General features: G+C 50.4%; 1 protein-coding gene across 5 annotated transcripts in view; it reads right to left on the reverse strand.

Annotated features, from left to right (window-relative positions):
• Window positions 1-21,219, reverse strand: part of ehf (ets homologous factor) — a 76,782-nt gene that overhangs the window by 8,198 nt on the left and 47,365 nt on the right. For all 5 annotated transcript variants that reach the window (XM_063063245.1, XM_063063247.1, XM_063063244.1 and 2 more), the window contains one exon: window positions 15,808-16,003. In XM_063063245.1, the coding sequence (XP_062919315.1) occupies window positions 15,808-16,003 (196 nt within the window). The remainder of the gene's footprint in view (window positions 1-15,807; window positions 16,004-21,219) is intronic.

The raw sequence follows: 21,219 nt of genomic DNA on the forward strand, positions 1-21,219 counted from the left end.
GTCAGCTGAGCCTTGAGTTGGGCAGGGTTACAGCCCTCAATGGAAGACTAGTGGAGGAGATTGGCTCCATCTCGGAATTTAATGGGGATGAACAGACTGTCCCAGGAGCTCCCACCTCATGAATGGGGGTAAACAGTGTCCCAGGAACTCCTACCTCATGAATGGGGTGAACAGCCTGTTCCAGGAACTCCTACCTCATGAATGGGGTAAACAGACTGTCCCAGGAACTCCTACCTCATGAATGGGGGTAAATAGTGTCCCAGGAACTCCTACCTCATGAATGGGGGTAAATAGTGTCCCAGGAACTCCTACCTCATGAATGGGGGTAAACAGACTGTCCCAGGAACTCCTACCTCATGAATGGGGGTAAACAGACTCTCCCAGGAACTCCTACCTCATGAATGGGGGTAAACAGACTGTCCCAAGAGCTCCTACCTCATGAATGGGGGTGAACAGACTGTCCCAGGAACTCTTATCTCATGAATGGGGGTAAAGAGTGTCCCAGGATCTCGTACCGCATGAATGGCGGAAAATAGTGTCCCAGGAACTCCTACCGCATGAATGGGGGTAAATAGTGTCCCAGGAACTCCTACCTCATGAATGGGGGAAAATAGTGTCCCAGGAGCTCCTACCTCATGAATGGGGGTAAATAGTGTCCCAGGAAACTCCTACCTCATGAATGGGGTTAAACAGACTGTCCCAAGAGCTCCTACCTCATGAATGGGGGTGAACAGACTATCCCAGGAACTCCTACCTCATGAATGAGGTGAACAGACTGTCCCAAGAGCTCCTACCTCATGAATGGGGGTGAACAGACTGTCCCAGGAACTCCTACCTCATGAATGAGGTGAACAGACTGTCCCAGGAGCTCCTACCTCATGAATGGGGGTAAATAGTGTCCCAGGAACTCCTACCTCATGAATGGGGGTGAACAGACTGTCCCAGGAGCTCCTACCTCATGAATGGGGTGAACAGACTGTCCCAGGAACTCCTACCTCATGAATGGGGGTAAACAGACTGTCCCAGGAGCTCCTACCTCATGAATGGGGGTAAACAGTGTCCCAGGAACTCCTACCTCATTAATGGGGGTAAACAGTGTCGCAGAAACTCCTACCTCATTAATGGGGGTAAACAGTGTCCCAGGAACTCCTACCTCATGAATGGGGTAAACAGACTGTCCCAGGAACTCCTACCTCATGAATTCGGGTAAACAGATGGTCCCAGGAACTCCACCTGATGAATGGTGGTGAACAGTGTCCCAGCAGCTCCTACCTCATGAATGGGGTAAATAGTGTCCCAGGAGCTCCTACCTCATGAATGGGGGTAAACAGACTGTCCCAGGAACTCCTACCACATGAATGGGGGTGAACAGACTGTCCCAGGAGCTCCTACCTCATGAATGGGGTGAACAGACTGTCCCAGGAGCTCATACCTCATGAATGGGGGTAAACAGTGTCCCAGGAGCTCCTACCGCATGAATGGGGTGAACAGACTGTGCCAGAATCTCCTACCGCATGAATGGGGTAAACAGACTGTTCCAGGAACTCCTACCTCATTAATGGGGGTAAACAGTGTCGCAGAAACTCCTACCTCATTAATGGGGGTAAACAGTGTCCCAGGAGCTCCTACCTCATGAATGGGGTTAAACAGACTGTCCCAGGAACTCCTACCACATGAATGGGGGTAAACAGACTGTCCCAGGAGCTCCTACCTCATGAATGGGGGTAAATAGTGTCCCAGGAGCTCCTACCTCATGAATGGGGTGATCAGACTGTCCCAGGAACTCCTACCTCATGAATGGGGGTGAACAGACTGTCCCAAGAACACCTACCTCATGAATGGGGTGAACAGACTGTGCCAGGAACTCCTACCGCATGAATGGGGTAAACAGACTGTCCCAGGAACTCCTACCTCATGAATGGGGGTAAACAGTGTCCCAGGAGCTCCTACCGCATGAATGGGGTGAACAGACTGTCCCAGGAGCTCCTACCTCATGAATGGGGTAAACAGACTGTTCCAGGAACTCCTACCTCATTAATGGGGGTAAACAGTGTCGCAGAAACTCCTACCTCATTAATGGGGGTAAACAGTGTCCCAGGAACTCCTACCTCATGAATGGGGGTAAACAGACTGTCCCAGGAACTCCTACCACATGAATGGGGGTAAACAGACTGTCCCAGGAGCTCCTACCTCATGAATGGGGGTAAATAGTGTCCCAGGAGCTCCTACCTCATGAATGGGGGTAAACAGACTGTCCCAGGAACTCCTACCTCATGAATGGGGGTGAACAGACTGTGCCAGGAACTCCTACCACATGAATGGGGTGAACAGACTGTCCCAGGAGCTCCTACCACATGAATGGGGGTAAACAGACTGTCCCAGGAGCTCCTACCTCATGAATGGGAGTAAACAGACTGTCCCAGGAACTCCTACCTCATGAATGGGGGTGAACAGACTGTCCCAGGAGCTCCTACCTCATGAATGGGGGTAAACAGACTGTCCCAGGAGCTCCTACCTCATGAATGGGGGTAAATAGTGTCCCAGGAGCTCCTACCTCATGAATGGGGTGATCAGACTGTCCCAGGAGCTCCTACCTCATGAATGGGGGTAAATAGTGTCCCAGGAGCTCCTACCTCATGAATGGGGGTGAACAGACTGTCCCAGGAGCTCCTACCTCATGAATGGGGGTGAACAGACTGTCCCAGGAGCTCCTACCTCATGAATGGGGGTGAACAGACTGTCCCAGGAACTCCTACCTCATGAATGGGGGTGAACAGACTGTCCCAGGAGCTCCTACCTCATGAATGGGGGTAAACAGTGTCCCAGGAACTCCTACCTCATGAATGGGGGTGAACAGACTGTCCCAGGAGCTCCTACCTCATGAATGGGGGTAAATAGTGTCCCAGGAACTCCTACCTCATGAATGGGGGTAAACAGACTGTCCCAGGAACTCCTACCTCATGAATGGGGGTGAACAGACTGTCCCAGGAGCTCCTACCTCATGAATGGGGTGAACAGACTGTCCCAGGAGCTCCTACCTCATGAATGGGGGTAAATAGTGTCCCAGGAGCTCCTACCTCATGAATGGGGGTAAATAGTGTCCCAGGAGCTCCTACCTCATGAATGGGGTAAACAGACTGTCCCAGGAGCTCCTACCTCATGAATGGGGTAAATAGTGTCCCAGGAGCTCCTACCTCATGAATGGGGGTAAACAGTGTCCCAGGAGCTCCTACCTCATGAATGGGGGTAAACAGACTGTCCCAGGAACTCCTACCTCATGAATGGGGGTGAACAGACTGTCCCAGGAGCTCCTACCTCATGAATGGGGTAAACAGACTGTCCCAGGAGCTCCTACCTCATGAATGGGGGTAAACAGTGTCCCAGGAACTCCTACCTCATGAATGGGGGTAAACAGACTGTCCCAGGAGCTCCTACCTCATGAATGGGGGTAAACAGACTGTCCCAGGAGCTCCTACCTCATGAATGGGGTAAACAGACTGTCCCAGGAGCTCCTACCTCATGAATGGGGGTAAATAGACTGTCCCAGGAACTCCTACCTCATGAATGGGGGTAAACAGACTGTCCCAGGAGCTCCTACCTCATGAATGGGGCTAAATAGTGTCCCAGGAGCTCCTACCTCATGAATGGGGTTGAACAGACTGTCCCAGGAGCTCCTACCTCATGAATGGGGTGAACAGACTGTCCCAGGAGCTCCTACCTCATGAATGGGGGTAAATAGTGTCCCAAGAGCTCCTACCTCATGAATGGGGTAAACAGGCTGTCCGAGGAGCTCCTACCTCATGAATGTGGTAAACAGTGTCCCAGGTGCTCCTACCTCATGAATGGGAGTAAACAGACTCTCCCAGGATCTCCTACCTCATGAATGGGGGTGAACAGACTGTCCCAGGAGCTCCTACCTCATGAATGGGGTGAACAGACTGTCCCAGGAGCTCATACCTCATGAATGGTGGTAAACAGTGTCCCAGGAGCTCCTACCGCATGAATGGGGTGAACAGACTGTCCCAGGAGCTTCTACCTCATGAATGGGGGTAAACAGACTCTCCCAGGATCTCCTACCTCATGAATGTGGGTAAATAGTGTCCCAGGAGCTCCTACGTCATGAATGGTGTGAACAGACTGTCCCAGGAGCTCCTACCTCATGAATGGGGTAAATACTGTCCCAGGAACTCCTACCTCATGAATGGGGGTAAACAGTGTCCCAGGAGCTCCTACCTCATGAATGGGGGTAAATAGTGTCCCAGGAGCTCCTACCTCATGAATGGGGTAAACAGACTGTCCCAGGAGCTCCTACCTCATGAATGGGGTAAATAGTGTCCCAGGAGCTCCTACCTCATGAATGGGGGTAAACAGACTGTCCCAGGAACTCCTACCGCATGAATGGGGGTGAACAGACTGTCCCAGGAGCTCCTACCTCATGAATGGGGTGAACAGACTGTCCCAGGAGCTCCTACCTCATGAATGGGGTAAATAGTGTCCCAGGAGCTCCTACCTCATGAATGGGGGTAAACAGACTGTCCCAGGAACTCCTACCTCATGAATGGGGGTGAACAGACTGTCCCAGGAGCTCCTACCTCATGAATGGGGGTGAACAGACTGTCCCAGGAGCTCCTACCTCATGAATGGGGTAAATAGTGTCCCAGGAGCTCCTACCTCATGAATGGGGGTAAACAGACTGTCCCAGGAACTCCTACCTCATGAATGGGGGTGAACAGACTGTCCCAGGAGCTCCTACCTCATGAATGGGGGTGAACAGACTGTCCCAGGAACTCCTACCTCATGAATGGGGGTAAATAGTGTCCCAGGAGCTCCTACCTCATGAATGGGGTAAACAGACTGTCCCAGGAGCTCCTACCTCATGAATGGGGGTAAACAGTGTCCCAGGAACTCCTACCTCATGAATGGGGGTAAACAGACTGTCCCAGGAACTCCTACCTCATGAATGGGGGTGAACAGACTGTCCCAGGAGCTCCTACCTCATGAATGGGGTGAACAGACTGTCCCAGGAGGTCATACCTCATGAATGGGGGTAAACAGTGTCCCAGGAGCTCCTACCTCATGAATGGGGGTGAACAGACTGTCCCAGGAGCTCCTACCTCATGAATGGGGGTAAACAGACTGTCCCAGGAGCTCCTACCTCATGAATGGGGGTAAATAGTGTCCCAGGAGCTCCTACCTCATGAATGGGGTGAACAGACTGTCCCAGGAGCTCCTACCTCATGAATGGGGTAAACAGATTGTCCCAGGAACTCCTACCTCATGAATGGGGGTAAACAGTGTCCCAGGAACTCCTATCTCATGAATGGGGGTAAACAGTGTCCCAGAAGCTCCTACCTCATGAATGGGGTAAACAGACTGTCCCAGGAACTCCTACCTCATGAATGGGGGTGAACAGACTGTCCCAGGAGCTCCTACCTCATGAATGGGGGTGAACAGACTGTCCCAGGAGCTCCTACCTCATGAATGGGGTGAACAGACTGTGCCAGGAACTCCTACCGCATGAATGGGGTGAACAGACTGTCCCAGGAGCTCCTACCTCATGAATGGGGGTAAACAGACTGTCCCAGGAACTCCTACCTCATGAATGGGGGTAAATAGTGTCCCAGGAGCTCCTACCTCATGAATGGGGTAAACAGACTGTCCCAGGAGCTCCTACCTCATGAATGGGGGTAAACAGTGTCCCAGGAGCTCCTACCTCATGAATGGGGTGAACAGACTGTCCCAGGAGCTCCTACCTCATGAATGGGGGTGAACAGACTGTCCCAGGAGCTCCTACCTCATGAATGGGGTGAACAGACTGTGCCAGGAACTCCTACCGCATGAATGGGGTGAACAGACTGTCCCAGGAGCTCCTACCTCATGAATGGGGGTAAACAGACTGTCCCAGGAACTCCTACCTCATGAATGGGGGTGAACAGACTGTCCCAGGAGCTCCTACCTCATGAATGGGGGTAAATAGTGTCCCAGGAACTCCTACCTCATGAATGGGGGTAAACAGACTGTCCCAGGAACTCCACCCTCATGAATTGGGGTGAACAGACTGTCCCAGGAGCTCCTACCTCATGAATGGGGTGAACAGACTGTCCCAGGAGCTCCTACCTCATGAATGGGGGTAAATAGTGTCCCAGGAGCTCCTACCTCATGAATGGGGGTAAACAGACTGTCCCAGGAGCTCCTACCTCATGAATGGGGTAAACAGACTGTCCCAGGAGCTCCTACCTCATGAATGGGGGTAAATAGTGTCCCAGGAGCTCCTACCTCATGAATGGGGGTAAACAGACTGTCCCAGGAGCTCCTACCTCATGAATGGGGGTAAACAGACTGTCCCAGGAACTCCTACCACATGAATGGGGGTGAACAGACTGTCCCAGGAGCTCCTACCTCATGAATGGGGTAAACAGACTGTCCCAGGAGCTCCTACCTCATGAATGGGGGTAAACAGACTGTCCCAGGAACTCCTACCTCATGAATGGGGGTAAACAGACTCTCCCAGGATCTCCTACCTCATGAATGGGGGTAAATAGTGTCCCAGGAGCTCCTACCTCATGAATGGGGTAAACAGACTGTCCCAGGAGCTCCTACCTCATGAATGGGGGTAAATAGTGTCCCAGGAACTCCTACCTCATGAATGGGGGTAAACAGACTGTCCCAGGAGCTCCTACCTCATGAATGGGGGTAAATAGACTGTCCCAGGAGCTCCTACCTCATGAATGGGGGTGAACAGACTGTCCCAGGAGCTCCTACCTCATGAACGGGGGTGAACAGACTCTCCCAGGAGCTCCTACCTCATGAATGGGGGTATACAGTCTGTCCCAGGAGCTCCTACCTCATGAATGGGGGTAAACAGACTGTCCCAAGAGCTCCTACCTCATGAATGGGGTAAACAGTGTCCCAGGAGCTCCTACCTCATGAATGGGGGTAAACAGACTGTCCCAGGAACTCCTACCGCATGAATGGGGGTGAACAGACTGTCCCAGGAGCTCCTACCTCATGAATGGGGTGAATAGACTGTCCCAGGAGCTCCTACCTCATGAATGGGGGTAAACAGACTGTCCCAGGAGCTCCTACCGCATGAATGGGGGTGAACAGACTGTCCCAGGAGCTCCTACCTCATGAATGGGGGTAAACAGACTCTCCCAGGATCTCCTACCTCATGAATGTGGGTAAATAGTGTCCCAGGAGCTCCTACCTCATGAATGGTGTGAACAGACTGTCCCAGGAGCTCCTACCTCATGAATGGGGGTAAACAGTGTCCCAGGAACTCCTACCTCATGAATGGGGGTAAATAGTGTCCCAGGAGCTCCTACCTCATGAATGGGGGTAAATAGTGTCCCAGGAGCTCCTACCTCATGAATGGGGTAAACAGACTGTCCCAGGAGCTCCTACCTCATGAATGGGGTAAATAGTGTCCCAGGAGCTCCTACCTCATGAATGGGGGTAAACAGACTGTCCCAGGAACTCCTACCGCATGAATGGGGGTGAACAGACTGTCCCAGGAGCTCCTACCTCATGAATGGGGTGAACAGACTGTCCCAGGAGCTCCTACCTCATGAATGGGGTAAATAGTGTCCCAGGAGCTCCTACCTCATGAATGGGGGTAAACAGACTGTCCCAGGAACTCCTACCTCATGAATGGGGGTGAACAGACTGTCCCAGGAGCTCCTACCTCATGAATGGGGGTGAACAGACTGTCCCAGGAGCTCATACCTCATGAATGGGGGTAAACAGTGTCCCAGGAGCTCCTACCGCATGAATGGGGTGAACAGACTGTGCCAGGAACTCCTACCTCATGAATGGGGTAAACAGACTGTTCCAGGAACTCCTACCTCATTAATGGGGGTAAACAATGTCGCAGAAACTCCTACCTCATTAATGGGGGTAAACAGTGTCCCAGGAACTCCTACCTCATGAATGGGGTAAACAGTCTGTCCCAGGAACTCCTACCTCATGAATGGGGGTGAACAGACTGTCCCAGGAACTCCTACCACATGAATGGGGTGAACAGACTGTCCCAGGAGCTCCTACCACATGAATGGGGGTGAACAGACTGTCCCAGGAACTCCTACCTCATGAATGGGGTGAACAGACTGTCCCAGGAGCTCCTACCTCATGAATGGGGGTAAACAGACTGTCCCAGGAGCTCCTACCTCATGAATGGGGGTAAATAGTGTCCCAGGAGATCCTACCTCATGAATGGGGTGATCAGACTGTCCCAGGAACTCCTACCTCATGAATGGGGGTGAACAGACTGTCCCAGGAGCTCCTACCTCATGAATGGGGGTGAACAGACTGTCCCAGGAGCTCCTGTCTCATGAATGGGGTGAACAGACTCTCCCAGGAACTCCTACCGCATGAATGGGGTTGAACAGACTCTCCCAGTAGCTCCTACCTCCTGAATGGGGGTTAACAGTTTCCCAGGAACTCCTACCGCATGAATGGGGGTAAATAGTGTCCCAGGAGCTCCAACCTCATGAATGGGGGTAAATAGTGTCCCAGGAACTCCTACCTCATGAATGGGGGTAAACAGACTGTCCCAGGAACTCCTACCTCATGAATGGGGGTGAACAGACTGTCCCAGGAGCTCCTACCTCATGAATGGGGTGAACAGACTGTCCCAGGAGCTCCTACCTCATGAATGGGGGTAAATAGTGTCCCAGGAACTCCTACTTCATGAATGGGGGTGAACAGACTGTCCCAGGAGCTCCTACCTCATGAATGGGGTAAATAGTGTCCCAGGAACTCCTACCTCATGAATGGGGGTAAACAGTGTCCCAGGAGCTCCTACCTCATGAATGGGGGTAAATAGTGTCCCAGGAGCTCCTACCTCATGAATGGGGTAAACAGACTGTCCCAGGAGCTCCTACCTCATGAATGGGGTAAATAGTGTCCCAGGAGCTCCTACCTCATGAATGGGGGTAAACAGACTGTCCCAGGAACTCCTACCGCATGAATGGGGGTGAACAGACTGTCCCAGGAGCTCCTACCTCATGAATGGGGGTGAACAGACTCTCCCAGGAGCTCCTACCTCATGAATGGGGGTATACAGACTGTCCCAGGAGCTCCTACCTCATGAATGGGAGTAAACAGACTGTCCCAGGAACTCCTACCGCATGAATGGGGGTGAACAGACTGTCCCAGGAGCTCCTACCTCATGAATGGGGGTGAACAGACTGTCCCAGGAGCTCATACCTCATGAATGGGGGTAAACAGTGTCCCAGGAGCTCCTACCGCATGAATGGGGTGAACAGACTGTGCCAGGAACTCCTACCGCATGAATGGGGTAAACAGACTGTCCCAGGAACTCCTACCTCATGAATGGGGGTAAACAGACTGTCCCAGGAACTCCTACCTCATGAATGGGGGTAAACAGTGTCCCAGGAACTCCTACCTCATGAATGGGGTAAATAGTGTCCCAGGAACTCCTACCTCATGAATGGGGGTGAACAGACTGTCCCAGGAGCTCCTACCTCATGAATGGGGTGAACAGACTGTCCCAGGAGCTCCTACCTCATGAATGGGGGTGAACAGACTGTCCCAGGAACTCCTACCTCATGAATGGGGTGAACAGACTGTCCCAGGAGCTCCTACCTCATGAATGGGGGTAAACAGACTGTCCCAGGAGCTCCTACCTCATGAATGGGGGTAAATAGTGTCCCAGGAGCTCCTACCTCATGAATGGGGGTGATCAGACTGTCCCAGGAGCTCCTACCTCATGAATGGGGGTGAACAGACTGTCCCAGGAGCTCCTACCTCATGAATGGGGGTAAACAGACTGTCCCAGGAGCTCCTACCTCATGAATGGGGGTAAACAGACTGTCCCAGGAACTCCTACCGCATGAATGGGGGTGAACAGACTGTCCCAGGAGCTCCTACCTCATGAATGGGGTAAATAGTGTCCCAGGAACTCCTACCTCATGAATGGGGGTAAACAGACTGTCCCAGGAACTCCTACCTCATGAATGGGGGTGAACAGACTGTCCCAGGAGCTCCTACCTCATGAATGGGGTGAACAGACTGTCCCAGGAGCTCCTACCTCATGAATGGGGGTAAATAGTGTCCCAGGAGCTCCTACCTCATGAATGGGGTAAACAGGCTGTCCGAGGAGCTCCTACCTCATGAATGGGGTAAATAGTGTCCCAGGAACTCCTACCTCATGAATGGGGGTAAACAGTGTCCCAGGAGCTCCTACCTCATGAATGGGGGTAACAGACTGTCCCAGGAGCTCCTACCTCATGAATGGGGTGAACAGACTGTCCCAGGAGCTCCTACCTCATGAATGGGGTGAACAGACTGTCCCAGGAGCTCATACCTCATGAATGGGGGTAAACAGTGTCCCAGGAACGCCTACCTCATGAATGGGGGTAAACAGACTCTCCCAGGATCTCCTACCTCATGAATGTGGGTAAATAGTGTCCCAGGAGCTCCTACCTCATGAATGGGGTAAACAGACTGTCCCAGGAGCTCCTACCTCATGAATGGGGGTAAACAGACTGTCCCAGGAACTCCTACCTCATGAATGGGGGTAAACAGACTGTCCCAGGAGCTCCTAACGCATGAATGGGGTTGAACAGACTGTCCTAGGAGCTCCTACCTCATGAATAGTGTGAACAGACTGTCCCAGGAGCTCCTACCTCATGAATGGGGTAAATAGTGTCCCAGGAGCTCCTACCTCATGAATGGGGGTAAACAGACTGTCCCAGGAACTCCTACCGCATGAATGGGGGTGAACAGACTGTCCCAGGAGCTCCTACCTCATGAATGGGGTGAACAGACCGTCCCAGGAGCTCCTACCTCATGAATGGGGGTAAGTAGTGTCCCAGGAACTCCTACCTCATGAATGGGGGTAAACGGACTGTCCCAGGTACTCCACCCTCATGAATTGGGGTGAACAGTGTCCCAGGAGCTCCTACCTCATGAATGGGGGTGAACAGTATCCCAGGAGCTCCTACCTCATGAATGGGGTGAACAGACTGTCCAAGGAGCTCCTACCTCATGAATGGGGGTAAATAGTGTCCCAGGAGCTCCTACCTCATGAATGGGGGTAAACAGACTGTCCCAGGAACTCCTACCGCATGAATGGGGGTGAACAGACTGTCCCAGGAGCTCCTACCTCATGAATGGGGTGAACAGACTGTCCCAGGAGCTCCTACCTCATGAATGGGGGTAAATAGTGTCCCAGGAGCTCCTACCTCATGAATGGGGTAAATAGTGTCCCAGGAGCTCCTACCTAATGAATGGGGGTAAACAGACTCTCCCAGGATCTCCTACCTCATGAATGGGGGTGAACAGACTGTCCCAGGAGCTCCTACCTCATGAATGGGGTGAACAGACTGTCCCAGGAGCTCATACCTCATGAATGGGGGTAAACAGTGTCCCAGGAGCTCCTACCGCATGAATGGGGTGAACAGACTGTCCCAGGAGCTTCTACCTCATGAATGGGGGTAAACAGTGTCCCAGGTGCTCCTACCTCATGAATGGGGGTAAACAGACTGTCCCAGGAACTCCTACCTCATGAATGGGGGAAAATAGTGTCCCAGGAGCTCCTACCTCATGAATGGGGTAAACAGACTGTCCCAGGAGCTCCTACCTCATGAATGGGGGTAAACAGTGTCCCAGGAGCTCCTACCTCATGAATGGGGGTAAATAGTGTCCCAGGAGCTCCTACCTCATGAATGGGGTAAACAGACTGTCCCAGGAGCTCCTACCTCATGAATGGGGTAAATAGTGTCCCAGGAGCTCCTACCTCATGAATGGGGGTAAACAGACTGTCCCAGGAACTCCTACCGCATGAATGGGGGTGAACAGACTGTCCCAGGAGCTCCTACCTCATGAATGGGGTGAACAGACTGTCCCAGGAGCTCCTACCTCATGAATGGGGGTAAATAGTGTCCCAGGAGCTCCTACCTCATGAATGGGGGTAAACAGACTGTCCCAGGAACTCCTACCGCAGGAATGGGGGTGAACAGACTGTCCCAGGAGCTCCTACCTCATGAATGGGGGTGAACAGACTGTCCCAGGAGCTCCTACCTCATGAATGGGGGTAAACAGTGTCCCAGGAACTCCTACCTCATGAATGGGGGTAAACAGACTGTCCCAGGAACTCCTACCTCATGAATGGGGTAAGCAGTCTGTCTCAGAAACACCTACCTCATGAATGGGGGTAAACAGTGTCCCAGGAACTCCTACCACATGAATGGGGGTGAACAGACTGTCACAGGAGCTCCTACCACATGAATGGGGTGAACAGACTGTCCCAGGAGCTCCTACCACATGAATGGGCGTGAACAGACTGTCCCAGGAACTCCTACCTCATGAATGGGGTGAACAGACTGTCCCAGGAGCTCCTACCTCATGAATGGGGGTAAACAGACTGTCCCAGGAGCTCCTACCTCATGAATGGGGGTAAATAGTGTCCGAGGAGCTCCTACCTCATGAATAGGGTGATCAGACTGTCCCAGGAGCTCCTACCTCATGAATGGGGGTGAACAGACTGTCCCAGGAGCTCCTACCTCATGAATGGGGTGAACAGACTCTCCCAGGAACTCCTACCGCGTGAATGGGGGTGAACAGACTCTCCCAGGAGCTCCTACCTCCTGAATGGGGATAAACAGTGTCCCAGGAACTCCTACTTCATGAATGGGGGTGAACAGACTGTCCCAGGAGCTCCTACCTCGGGTAAATAGTGTCCCAGGAACTCCTACCTTATGAATGGGGGTAAACAGACAGTCCCAGGAACTCCACCCTCATGAATTGGGGTGAACAGTGTCCCAGGAGCTCCTACCTCATGAATGGGGTGAACAGACTGTCCGAGGAGCTCCTACCTCATGAATGGGGGTAAATAGTGTCCCAGGAGCTCCTACCTCATTAATGGGGGTAAATAGTGTCCCAGGAGCTCCTACCTCATGAATGGGGTAAACAGGCTGTCCGAGGAGCTCCTACCTCATGAATGGGGTAAATAGTGTCCCAGGAGCTCCTACCTCATGAATGGGGGTAAACAGTGTCCCAGGTGCTCCTACCTCATGAATGGGGTTAAACAGACTCTCCCAGGATCTCCTACCTCATGAATGGGGGTGAACAGACTGTCCCAGGAGCTCCTACCTCATGAATGGGGTGAACAGACTGTCCCAGGAGCTCATACCTCATGAATGGGGGTAAACAGTGTCCCAGGAACTCCTACCTCATGAATGGGGGTAAACAGACTCTCCCAGGATCTCCTACCTCATGAATGTGGGTAAATAGTGTCCCAGGAGCTCCTACCTCATGAATGGGGTAAACAGACTGTCCCAGGAGCTCCTACCTCATGAATGGGGGTAAATAGTGTCCCAGGAACTCCTACCTCATGAATGGGGGTAAACAGTGTCCCAGGAGCTCCTACCTCATGAATGGGGTAAACAGACTGTCCCAGGAGCTCCTACCTCATGAATGGGGTAAATAGTGTCCCAGGAGCTCCTACCTCATGAATGGGGGTAAACAGACTGTCCCAGGAACTCCTACCGCATGAATGGGGGTGAACAGACTGTCCCAGGAGCTCCTACCTCATGAATGGGGTAAATAGACTGTCCCAGGAGCTCCTACCTCATGAATGGGGGTAAACAGACTGTCCCAGGAACTCCTACCTCATGAATGGGGGTGAACAGACTGTCCCAGGAGCTCCTACCTCATGAATGGGGTGAACAGACTGTCCCAGGAGCTCCTACCTCATGAATGGGGTGAATAGACTGTCCCAGGAGCTCCTACCTCATGAATGGGGGTAAACAGACTGTCCCAGGAACTCCTACCGCATGAATGGGGGTGAACAGACTGTCCCAGGAGCTCCTACCTCATGAATGGGGGTAAGTAGTGTCTCAGGAACTCCTACCTCATGAATGGGGGTAAACAGACTGTCCCAGGAACTCCTACCTCATGAATGGGGGTGAACAGACTGTCCCAGGAGCTCCTACCTCATGAATGGGGGTGAACAGACTGTCCCAGGAGCTCCTACCTCATGAATGGGGTGAACAGACTGTCCCAGGAGCTCCTACCTCATGAATGGGGGTAAATAGTGTCCCAGGAGCTCCTACCTCATGAATGGGGGTAAACAGACTGTCCCAGGAACTCCTACCTCATGAATGGGGGTGAACAGACTGTCCCAGGAGCTCCTACCTCATGAATGGGGGTGAACAGACTCTCCCAGGAGCTCCTACCTCATGAATGGGGGTATACAGTCTGTCCCAGGAGATCCTACCTCATGAATGGGGGTGAACAGACTGTCCCAGGAGCTCCTACCTCATGAATGGGGTTAACAGACTGTCCCAGGAGCTCCTACCTCATGAATGGGGGTAAACAGACTGTCCCAGGAGCTCCTACCTCATGAATGGGGGTAAACAGACTGTCCCAGGAACTCCTACCGCATGAATGGGGGTGAACAGACTGTCCCAGGAGCTCCTACCTCATGAATGGGGTGAACAGACTGTCCCAGGAGCTCCTACCTCATGAATGGGGGTAAACAGTGTCCCAGGAGCTCCTACCTCATGAATGGGGGTAAACAGACTGTCCCAGGAACTCCTACCGCATGAATGGGGGTGAACAGACTGTCCCAGGAGCTCCTACCTCATGAATGGGGTGAACAGACTGTCCCAGGAGCTCCTACCTCATGAATGGGGGTAAACAGACTGTCCCAGGAACTCCTACCACATGAATGGGGGTAAACAGTGTCCCAGGAGCTCCTACCTCATGAATGGGGGTGAACAGACTGTCCCAGGAGCTCCTACCTCATGAATGGGGTTAACAGACTGTCCCAGGAGCTCCTACCTCATGAATGGGGGTAAATAGTGTCCCAGGAGCTCCTACCTCATGAATGGGGGTAAACAGTGTCCCAGGAACTCCTACCTCATGAATGGGGGTGAACAGACTGTCCCAGGAGCTCCTACCTCATGAATGGGGTGAACAGACTGTCCCAGGAGCTCCTACCTCATGAATGGGGGTGAACAGACTGTCCCAGGAACTCCTACCTCATGAATGGGGGTAAACAGACTGTCCCAGGAACTCCTACCTCATGAATGGGGTAAACAGACTGTCCCAAGAGCTCCTACCTAATTAATGGGGTTAAACAGACTGTCCCAGGAGCTCCTACCTCATGAATGGGGTAAACAGACTGTCCCAGGAACTCCTACCTCATGAATGGGGGTAAATAGTGTCCCAGGAACTCCTACCTCATGAATGGGGGTAAACAGACTGTCCCAGGAGCTCGTACCTCATGAATGGGGTAAACAGACTGTCCCAGGAGCTCCTACCTCATGAATGAGGGTAAATAGTGTCCCAGGAGCTCCTACCTCATGAATGGGGTGAACAGACTGTCCCAGGAGCTCCTACCTCATGAATGGGGGTGAACAGACTGTCCCAGGAACTCCTACCTCATGAATGGGGGTAAACAGTGTCCCAGGAGCTCCTACCGCATGAATGGGGTGAACAGACTGTCCCAGGAGCTCCTACCACATGAATGGGTGTGAACAGACTGTCCCAGGAACTCCTACCTCATGAATGGGGGTAAATAGTGTCCCAGGAGCTCCTACCTCATAAATGGGGGTAAACAGACTGTCCCAGGAACTCATACCTCATGAATTGGGGTAAACAGTCTGTCCCAGAGTTCCTACCTGATGAATGGGGTGAACAGTGTCTCAGGAACTCCTACCTCATGAATGGGGTGAACAGACTGTCCCAGGAGCTCCTACCTCATGAATGGTGTAAACAGACTGTCCCAGGAGCTCCTACCTCATGAATGGGGGTAAATAGTGTCCCAGGAGCTCCTACCTCATGGCACGGCTCAGCTTCTCATACGTCATGCTGCTGTTGTTTTTCTTCTTCCCCCAGAGCTGAGCCACAGCCTCGGACTTGAGGAAACGGAAAATGCCCTCAGATCGGTCTTCCCACTTGATCAGTCCTGGATTCTTCTCCGAGTCCAGGAGGATGTCACGAATAAACTCCCACAGATGTGTTCCCCTGGGGCCTGAACAACGAAAGGTGAAAGAGGGATTCAGCAGGACTCTTTACAGCATCAGCACTCTAAAGCTCACGGAGAACATAATAAACATGGTTATTCTTGGAGAGCAGAAAAGGGAACTGACAAACGCAACAAACACAAGGAAACAGCCGACTAAATTCTGGTCTAGTCATTCTTAAGTGCTTGGAAAGTGCAGGCATTTCTGAGGGACAGCTTGTGTGGACAAGCAATGCATGGTTGATGCATTCAACCAGGCTGATGTGACTATTGATAGAGTGTGGGAGGGAAAGGCTGGGTGTGAGGTAACAGGGTAAGTCGGGATGTCAGTCAGTAGTTAAGCATATGTTCACAGGATACCATTCTAACCCTTGGCATCTCAGAAATTATCCAAATGTAATTGAAAAGTTAGCACTCGGGGGATGAGGGTCAGGAATACATGCACAGAGGAAGTGTAGTGAGGGTAGAAAAATCATGAGCAGGAACCATAACGAGGTAGCCTGGGATGTCAAGGGTTCATCTGTTAGTGCATGTGAGGTCTACTCAAACCACTTCTCTGCTTAAAGCAGGATAGAAGCTGACCTGGAGCAAGATGGCACTTATACTTTCAAGCTTTTTTTTTATCTTCTCAGGTGGAAGGAGGAGGAAGAAAGAATGATTGGGGAGGGAGTGTTGATTATTTTCGATAGTTTCCTGAGCAGGAAGTATAGACAACGTCACTGGAGGAAAGGGTGGTTTGTATTTTGAGCTGTGTTTAAAGCTCTATGCAATTTCTTGGGTGTTTAGGGCAGGTGCCGTATCAAGTTGTGATATGTCCAAACAGGATACTTTTTAACTGAAAAAAATTGGTGAGGGCCAATGGAGAATTGTTAAATTTATTTAGCTTCCTTAGGAGGTAGAAATGTTGGTGTGCTTTCTTGAACATGATTGTGGTCGTTGTGGGTAATATTTCAAAAGGAACTCAAAGCTGTCAACCATCTCCATCTCAGCACTATTGATACAGACAAAGGTTGCGCAGAAGCTTACTCATGAAGTCAGTGATCAGCTCTTTCCTCTTGCTGACATTGGGGGAGAGATTGTTCTCTTTACAGTATGCCACTAGGTTCTCTATCTCCTTCCTCTGATCATGAGGGTTATGTTGTACATTAAGTAGACCCTCCTCAAGCTGGTTTCCAGTGCCCTGTTCAATTGCTGAGCCTCTCCCAAGAAACTAACAACTAAGCTGTGCCCAGGAGTGTGATGAAAAATGATTCTACAAAGGATGGTCTGTACTCTCTACTGAGCACGTTACTGAGGGCCTGCCAGGTTTGTACATCAGTCACAGGGAGAGCGCAAACGTCCCTGATTTCCACATTATTACAATACAGCGGTTTCTAGTTTGAGGTGGATCAATCTGTAGACAGAGCTTCAGAATGAGTCATCTATACAAAATTTTGTTAAAATAGAGTCATCCAAGAGGAGAGGACAAAGGTTTAAGTTGAGAGAGGAAGGTTTCAAGCTGTCCTAAGAGTAAGTTTTCAACACCTAGGATGGGGGTATATAGAACAAGCTAAGTTCAGAGTAAACACAAGGAATTCTGCAGATGCTGGAAATTAAAGCAACACACATCAAATTTGCTGGTGAATGCAGCAGGCCAGGCAGCATCCCTAGGAAGAGGTACAGTCGACATTTCGGGCCGCAACCCTTCGTCAGGACTAACTGAAGGAAGAGCTAGTAAGAGATAATGTCAGAACATCGCTGGTTCATTGCTGAGATCTCAAACTGAATCATGCATCAAGGAGATGGTTTCCTTTACTCCCAAGTGGCAATGAGGGACAACAAAGTAATTACAAATCTCCATGCAGAAAATGATCAGTTTTAAACTGTAATAATGGGTTAAATATATTTCTTTTATTAAGCCATTGTAAAGAGCAGTCTGTAACACTTAACCACACAGTGTAACATTGAGAAGAAGGAAGTATGCTCACAGAGAAATAGAACATAGAAACTTCACCCTTCAATCTGCATCAAACATCAACCACTAATCCTACATGAATCTCCTATTTAATCTCCCCATATTCTCATTATTGTTTTCCCATTTTCAACCACTCATCCACACATCAGGGGCAGTCTGCAGTGACTAATTAACCTACCAGCCAGCATGTCTTTGAGACGTGGGAGCAAACCAAAGCATCATGGGGAAAGGATATGGTCACAGAGCATGCAAACTCCACACAGACAACACCTGAATTCAGGTTCGCGGCACTGTGAGGCAGTGGTTCTACCAGATGGGTCTCTATGCTGCCCAGTAGTTAAAGGGAAACATTGGCCAGTTGTTACTGAACAGCTGGTGCAGTGGTGCATTGGTTAATAATCAATCGTGACCTCTGGCATTGTCTGAATGGAGTTTGCGTGCTTCCCCATAATCGTATGGATATTTTCCGGGTGCTCTGGTTTCCAACATCCTGAAGATGTGTGGGTTGGCAGGTTAACTGGCTGCTGTGAATTGCATGGGGGCGTTAATGGGGATAAAAGAAGGAAAACAGTATCAGAGTAGATGAAGGTTGTTGCATGGTGCAGACATAGTGGGCTGAAGGGCCTTTTTCTATGCCGGATAATTCAGGCTAACTTCCCTACTTCTACTTCTCTAACCAGCAGAACCAGTTTTTACTTATTTAACAAATGCTTCCAGCTAATATTGCGAAATGTTGATCAAATTCCTACTTGTAAATTTCAACCTCATAATATTACATCCTCGGTAAATTTCATGCCTCGCAAATCTACAATGCATGCCAAGCACTAAGAAAGTTCCTCCAGATATGGTCTGACAATCGCTTTGTACAACTGTAGCATGATTTCAGTGCACATCTGTTCTCATCCCTTCTCCCGTTCCAGGACATCAGCCTTGCAAAGTGAGGGCAAGGAGTCTCCCTTGCTGGAGGAGAATGTCAGAGTGACATTACAAATGGATGAATGGAAAACAGATATGGAGTAACACAACAGTAGTTCAGTAGCAATGGTTAGCTCAGAATTTAAAATTATCAAGATAAGAAAGAGAGTGCGATACCTCAGTCATGAGATTAAGTAAAGAATAAATAGAATAGGGAAGTATGTTGAATGTTTTGAATTCAAGTCAAGAGAAATGGTAAAACTAGGAACTAAAAGGTGAAAATGGATGTTAACACAAAATGACTAACTTATCTCTTTTAACCCATTTGTTGGGATAGTGGAGCCTTCTCTGTGAAACATTGACCTAATTTCATTTCCAAGGCTGCTTACCAAAATTAAAATCAGGAACTTCAGCATCTTGGATGAGGTAAGGGACTGGTCTTTGTGAATGTTTAAAGAGCTCCTGGGCCATTATCACATTGTGGGTCAGTCAGAGAAACTTGTTGTGTTCAAGCCAGGTAAGTTGATTTTTACATCACAACAAACTAGGCTTTGGAAACATGTAATTGACTCAGAAATGCTTTGAGACAACTTTAAGCTATGAAAGGTATAATAGAGTCAGAGAGTCAGAGAAAACTACAGCACAGAAAGAGGCTTTCAGCCCATCTAGTTGCTGCTGAACTATTTAAATTGTCTAGTCATTTGATAAGGTATCCCATACAAGGCTTATTGAGAAAGTAAGGAGGCATGGGATCCAAGGGGACATTACTTTGTGGATCCAGAACTGGCTTGCCCACAGAAGGCAAAGAGTGGTTGTAGACGGGTCATATTCTGCATGGAGTTCGGTGACCAGTGGTGTACCTCAGGGATCTGTTCTGAGAGCCTTACTCTTCGTGATGAGGAAGTGGAGGGATGGGTTAGTAAGTTTGCTGATGACACAAAGGTTGGAGGTGTTGTGGATAGTGTGGAGGGCTGTCAGAGGTTACGGCGGGACATTGATAGGATGCAAAACTGGGCTGAGAAGTTGCAGATGGAGTTCAACCCACATAAGTGTGAGGTGGCAGAATATAGTAATAATGGTAAGACTCTTGGCAGTGTGTGCAGAATCAGAGGGATCTTGAGGTCTGAGTCCATAGGATACTCAAAGCAGCTGTGCAGGTTGACTTTGTGGTTAAGAAGGCATATGGTGTATTGGCCTTCATTAATCGTGGAATTGAATTTAGGAGCCGAGAGGTAATGTTGCAGCTATATAGGACCCTGGTCAGACCCCACTTGGAGTACTGTGCTCAGTTCTGGTCACCTCACTACAGGAAGGATGTGGAAGCCATAGAAAGGGTGCAGAGGAGACTTACAAGGATGTTGCCTGGATTGGGGAGCGTGCCTTATGAAAGCAGGTTGAGTGAATTCGTCCTTTTCTCCTTGGAGCGGAGGAGGATGAGAGGTGACCTGATGGAGGTGTATAAGATGACGAGAGGCATTGATCATGTGGATAGTCATAGGCTTTTTCCCAGGGCTAAAATGATTGCCACAAGAGGACACAGATTTAAGGTGCTGGGGAGTAGGTACGGAGGAGATGTCAGGGGTAAGTTTTTTACTCAGTGAGTGGTGAGTGCGTGGAATGGGCTGCCGGCAACAGTGGTGGAGGCGGATACGATAGGGTATTTTAAGAAACTTTTGGATAGGTATATGGAGCTTAGAAAAATAGAGGGCTATGGGTAAGCCTAGGTAATTTCTAAGGTAGGGACATGTTTGGCACAGCTTTGTGGGCCAAAGGGCCTGTATTGTGCTGTAGGTTTTCTATGTTTCTATGTTTATTCCCATCAACCTGCACCCAAAGCTCCACACCCATAGACCTCCATACCCCTACCATCCATATACCCATTCAAACTTCTCTTAAACACTGAAATCGAGCTCACATGCACCTCTTGTGCTGGCATCTCGTTCCACACTCTCATGACCCTCTGTGTGGAGAAGTTCCCCCTCATGTTCCCCTTAATCTTTTCACTTTTCACCCTTAACCCATGACCTCTAGTGGTAGTCGCACCCAGTGGAAAAAGGCCTGCTTGCATTGACCCTATCTATACCCCTCAGTGCCCCACCATTCGCTGTGTAAGACCACCCTGGCTGGCCCGACTGAAGTGTAATACCTCGCACTTGTCTGCTTTAAATTCCATCTGCCATTTTTCAGCCCATGTGGGACCTTGTCAAATGCCTTGCTAAAGTCCATGTAGATAACATCCACTGCCTTGTCTTCAACTTTTCTGGTAAACTTTACTTGCTTTCCTTGAAAAAGTCTAAGATTAGCTAGACATGACCTACCACACCCAAAGCTATGCTGACTATTCCGAATCAGTCCA

This window comes from Mobula hypostoma, chromosome 11 (assembly GCF_963921235.1).
Source record: "Mobula hypostoma chromosome 11, sMobHyp1.1, whole genome shotgun sequence".
In the NCBI taxonomy this organism is placed as follows: domain Eukaryota; kingdom Metazoa; phylum Chordata; class Chondrichthyes; order Myliobatiformes; family Myliobatidae; genus Mobula; species Mobula hypostoma.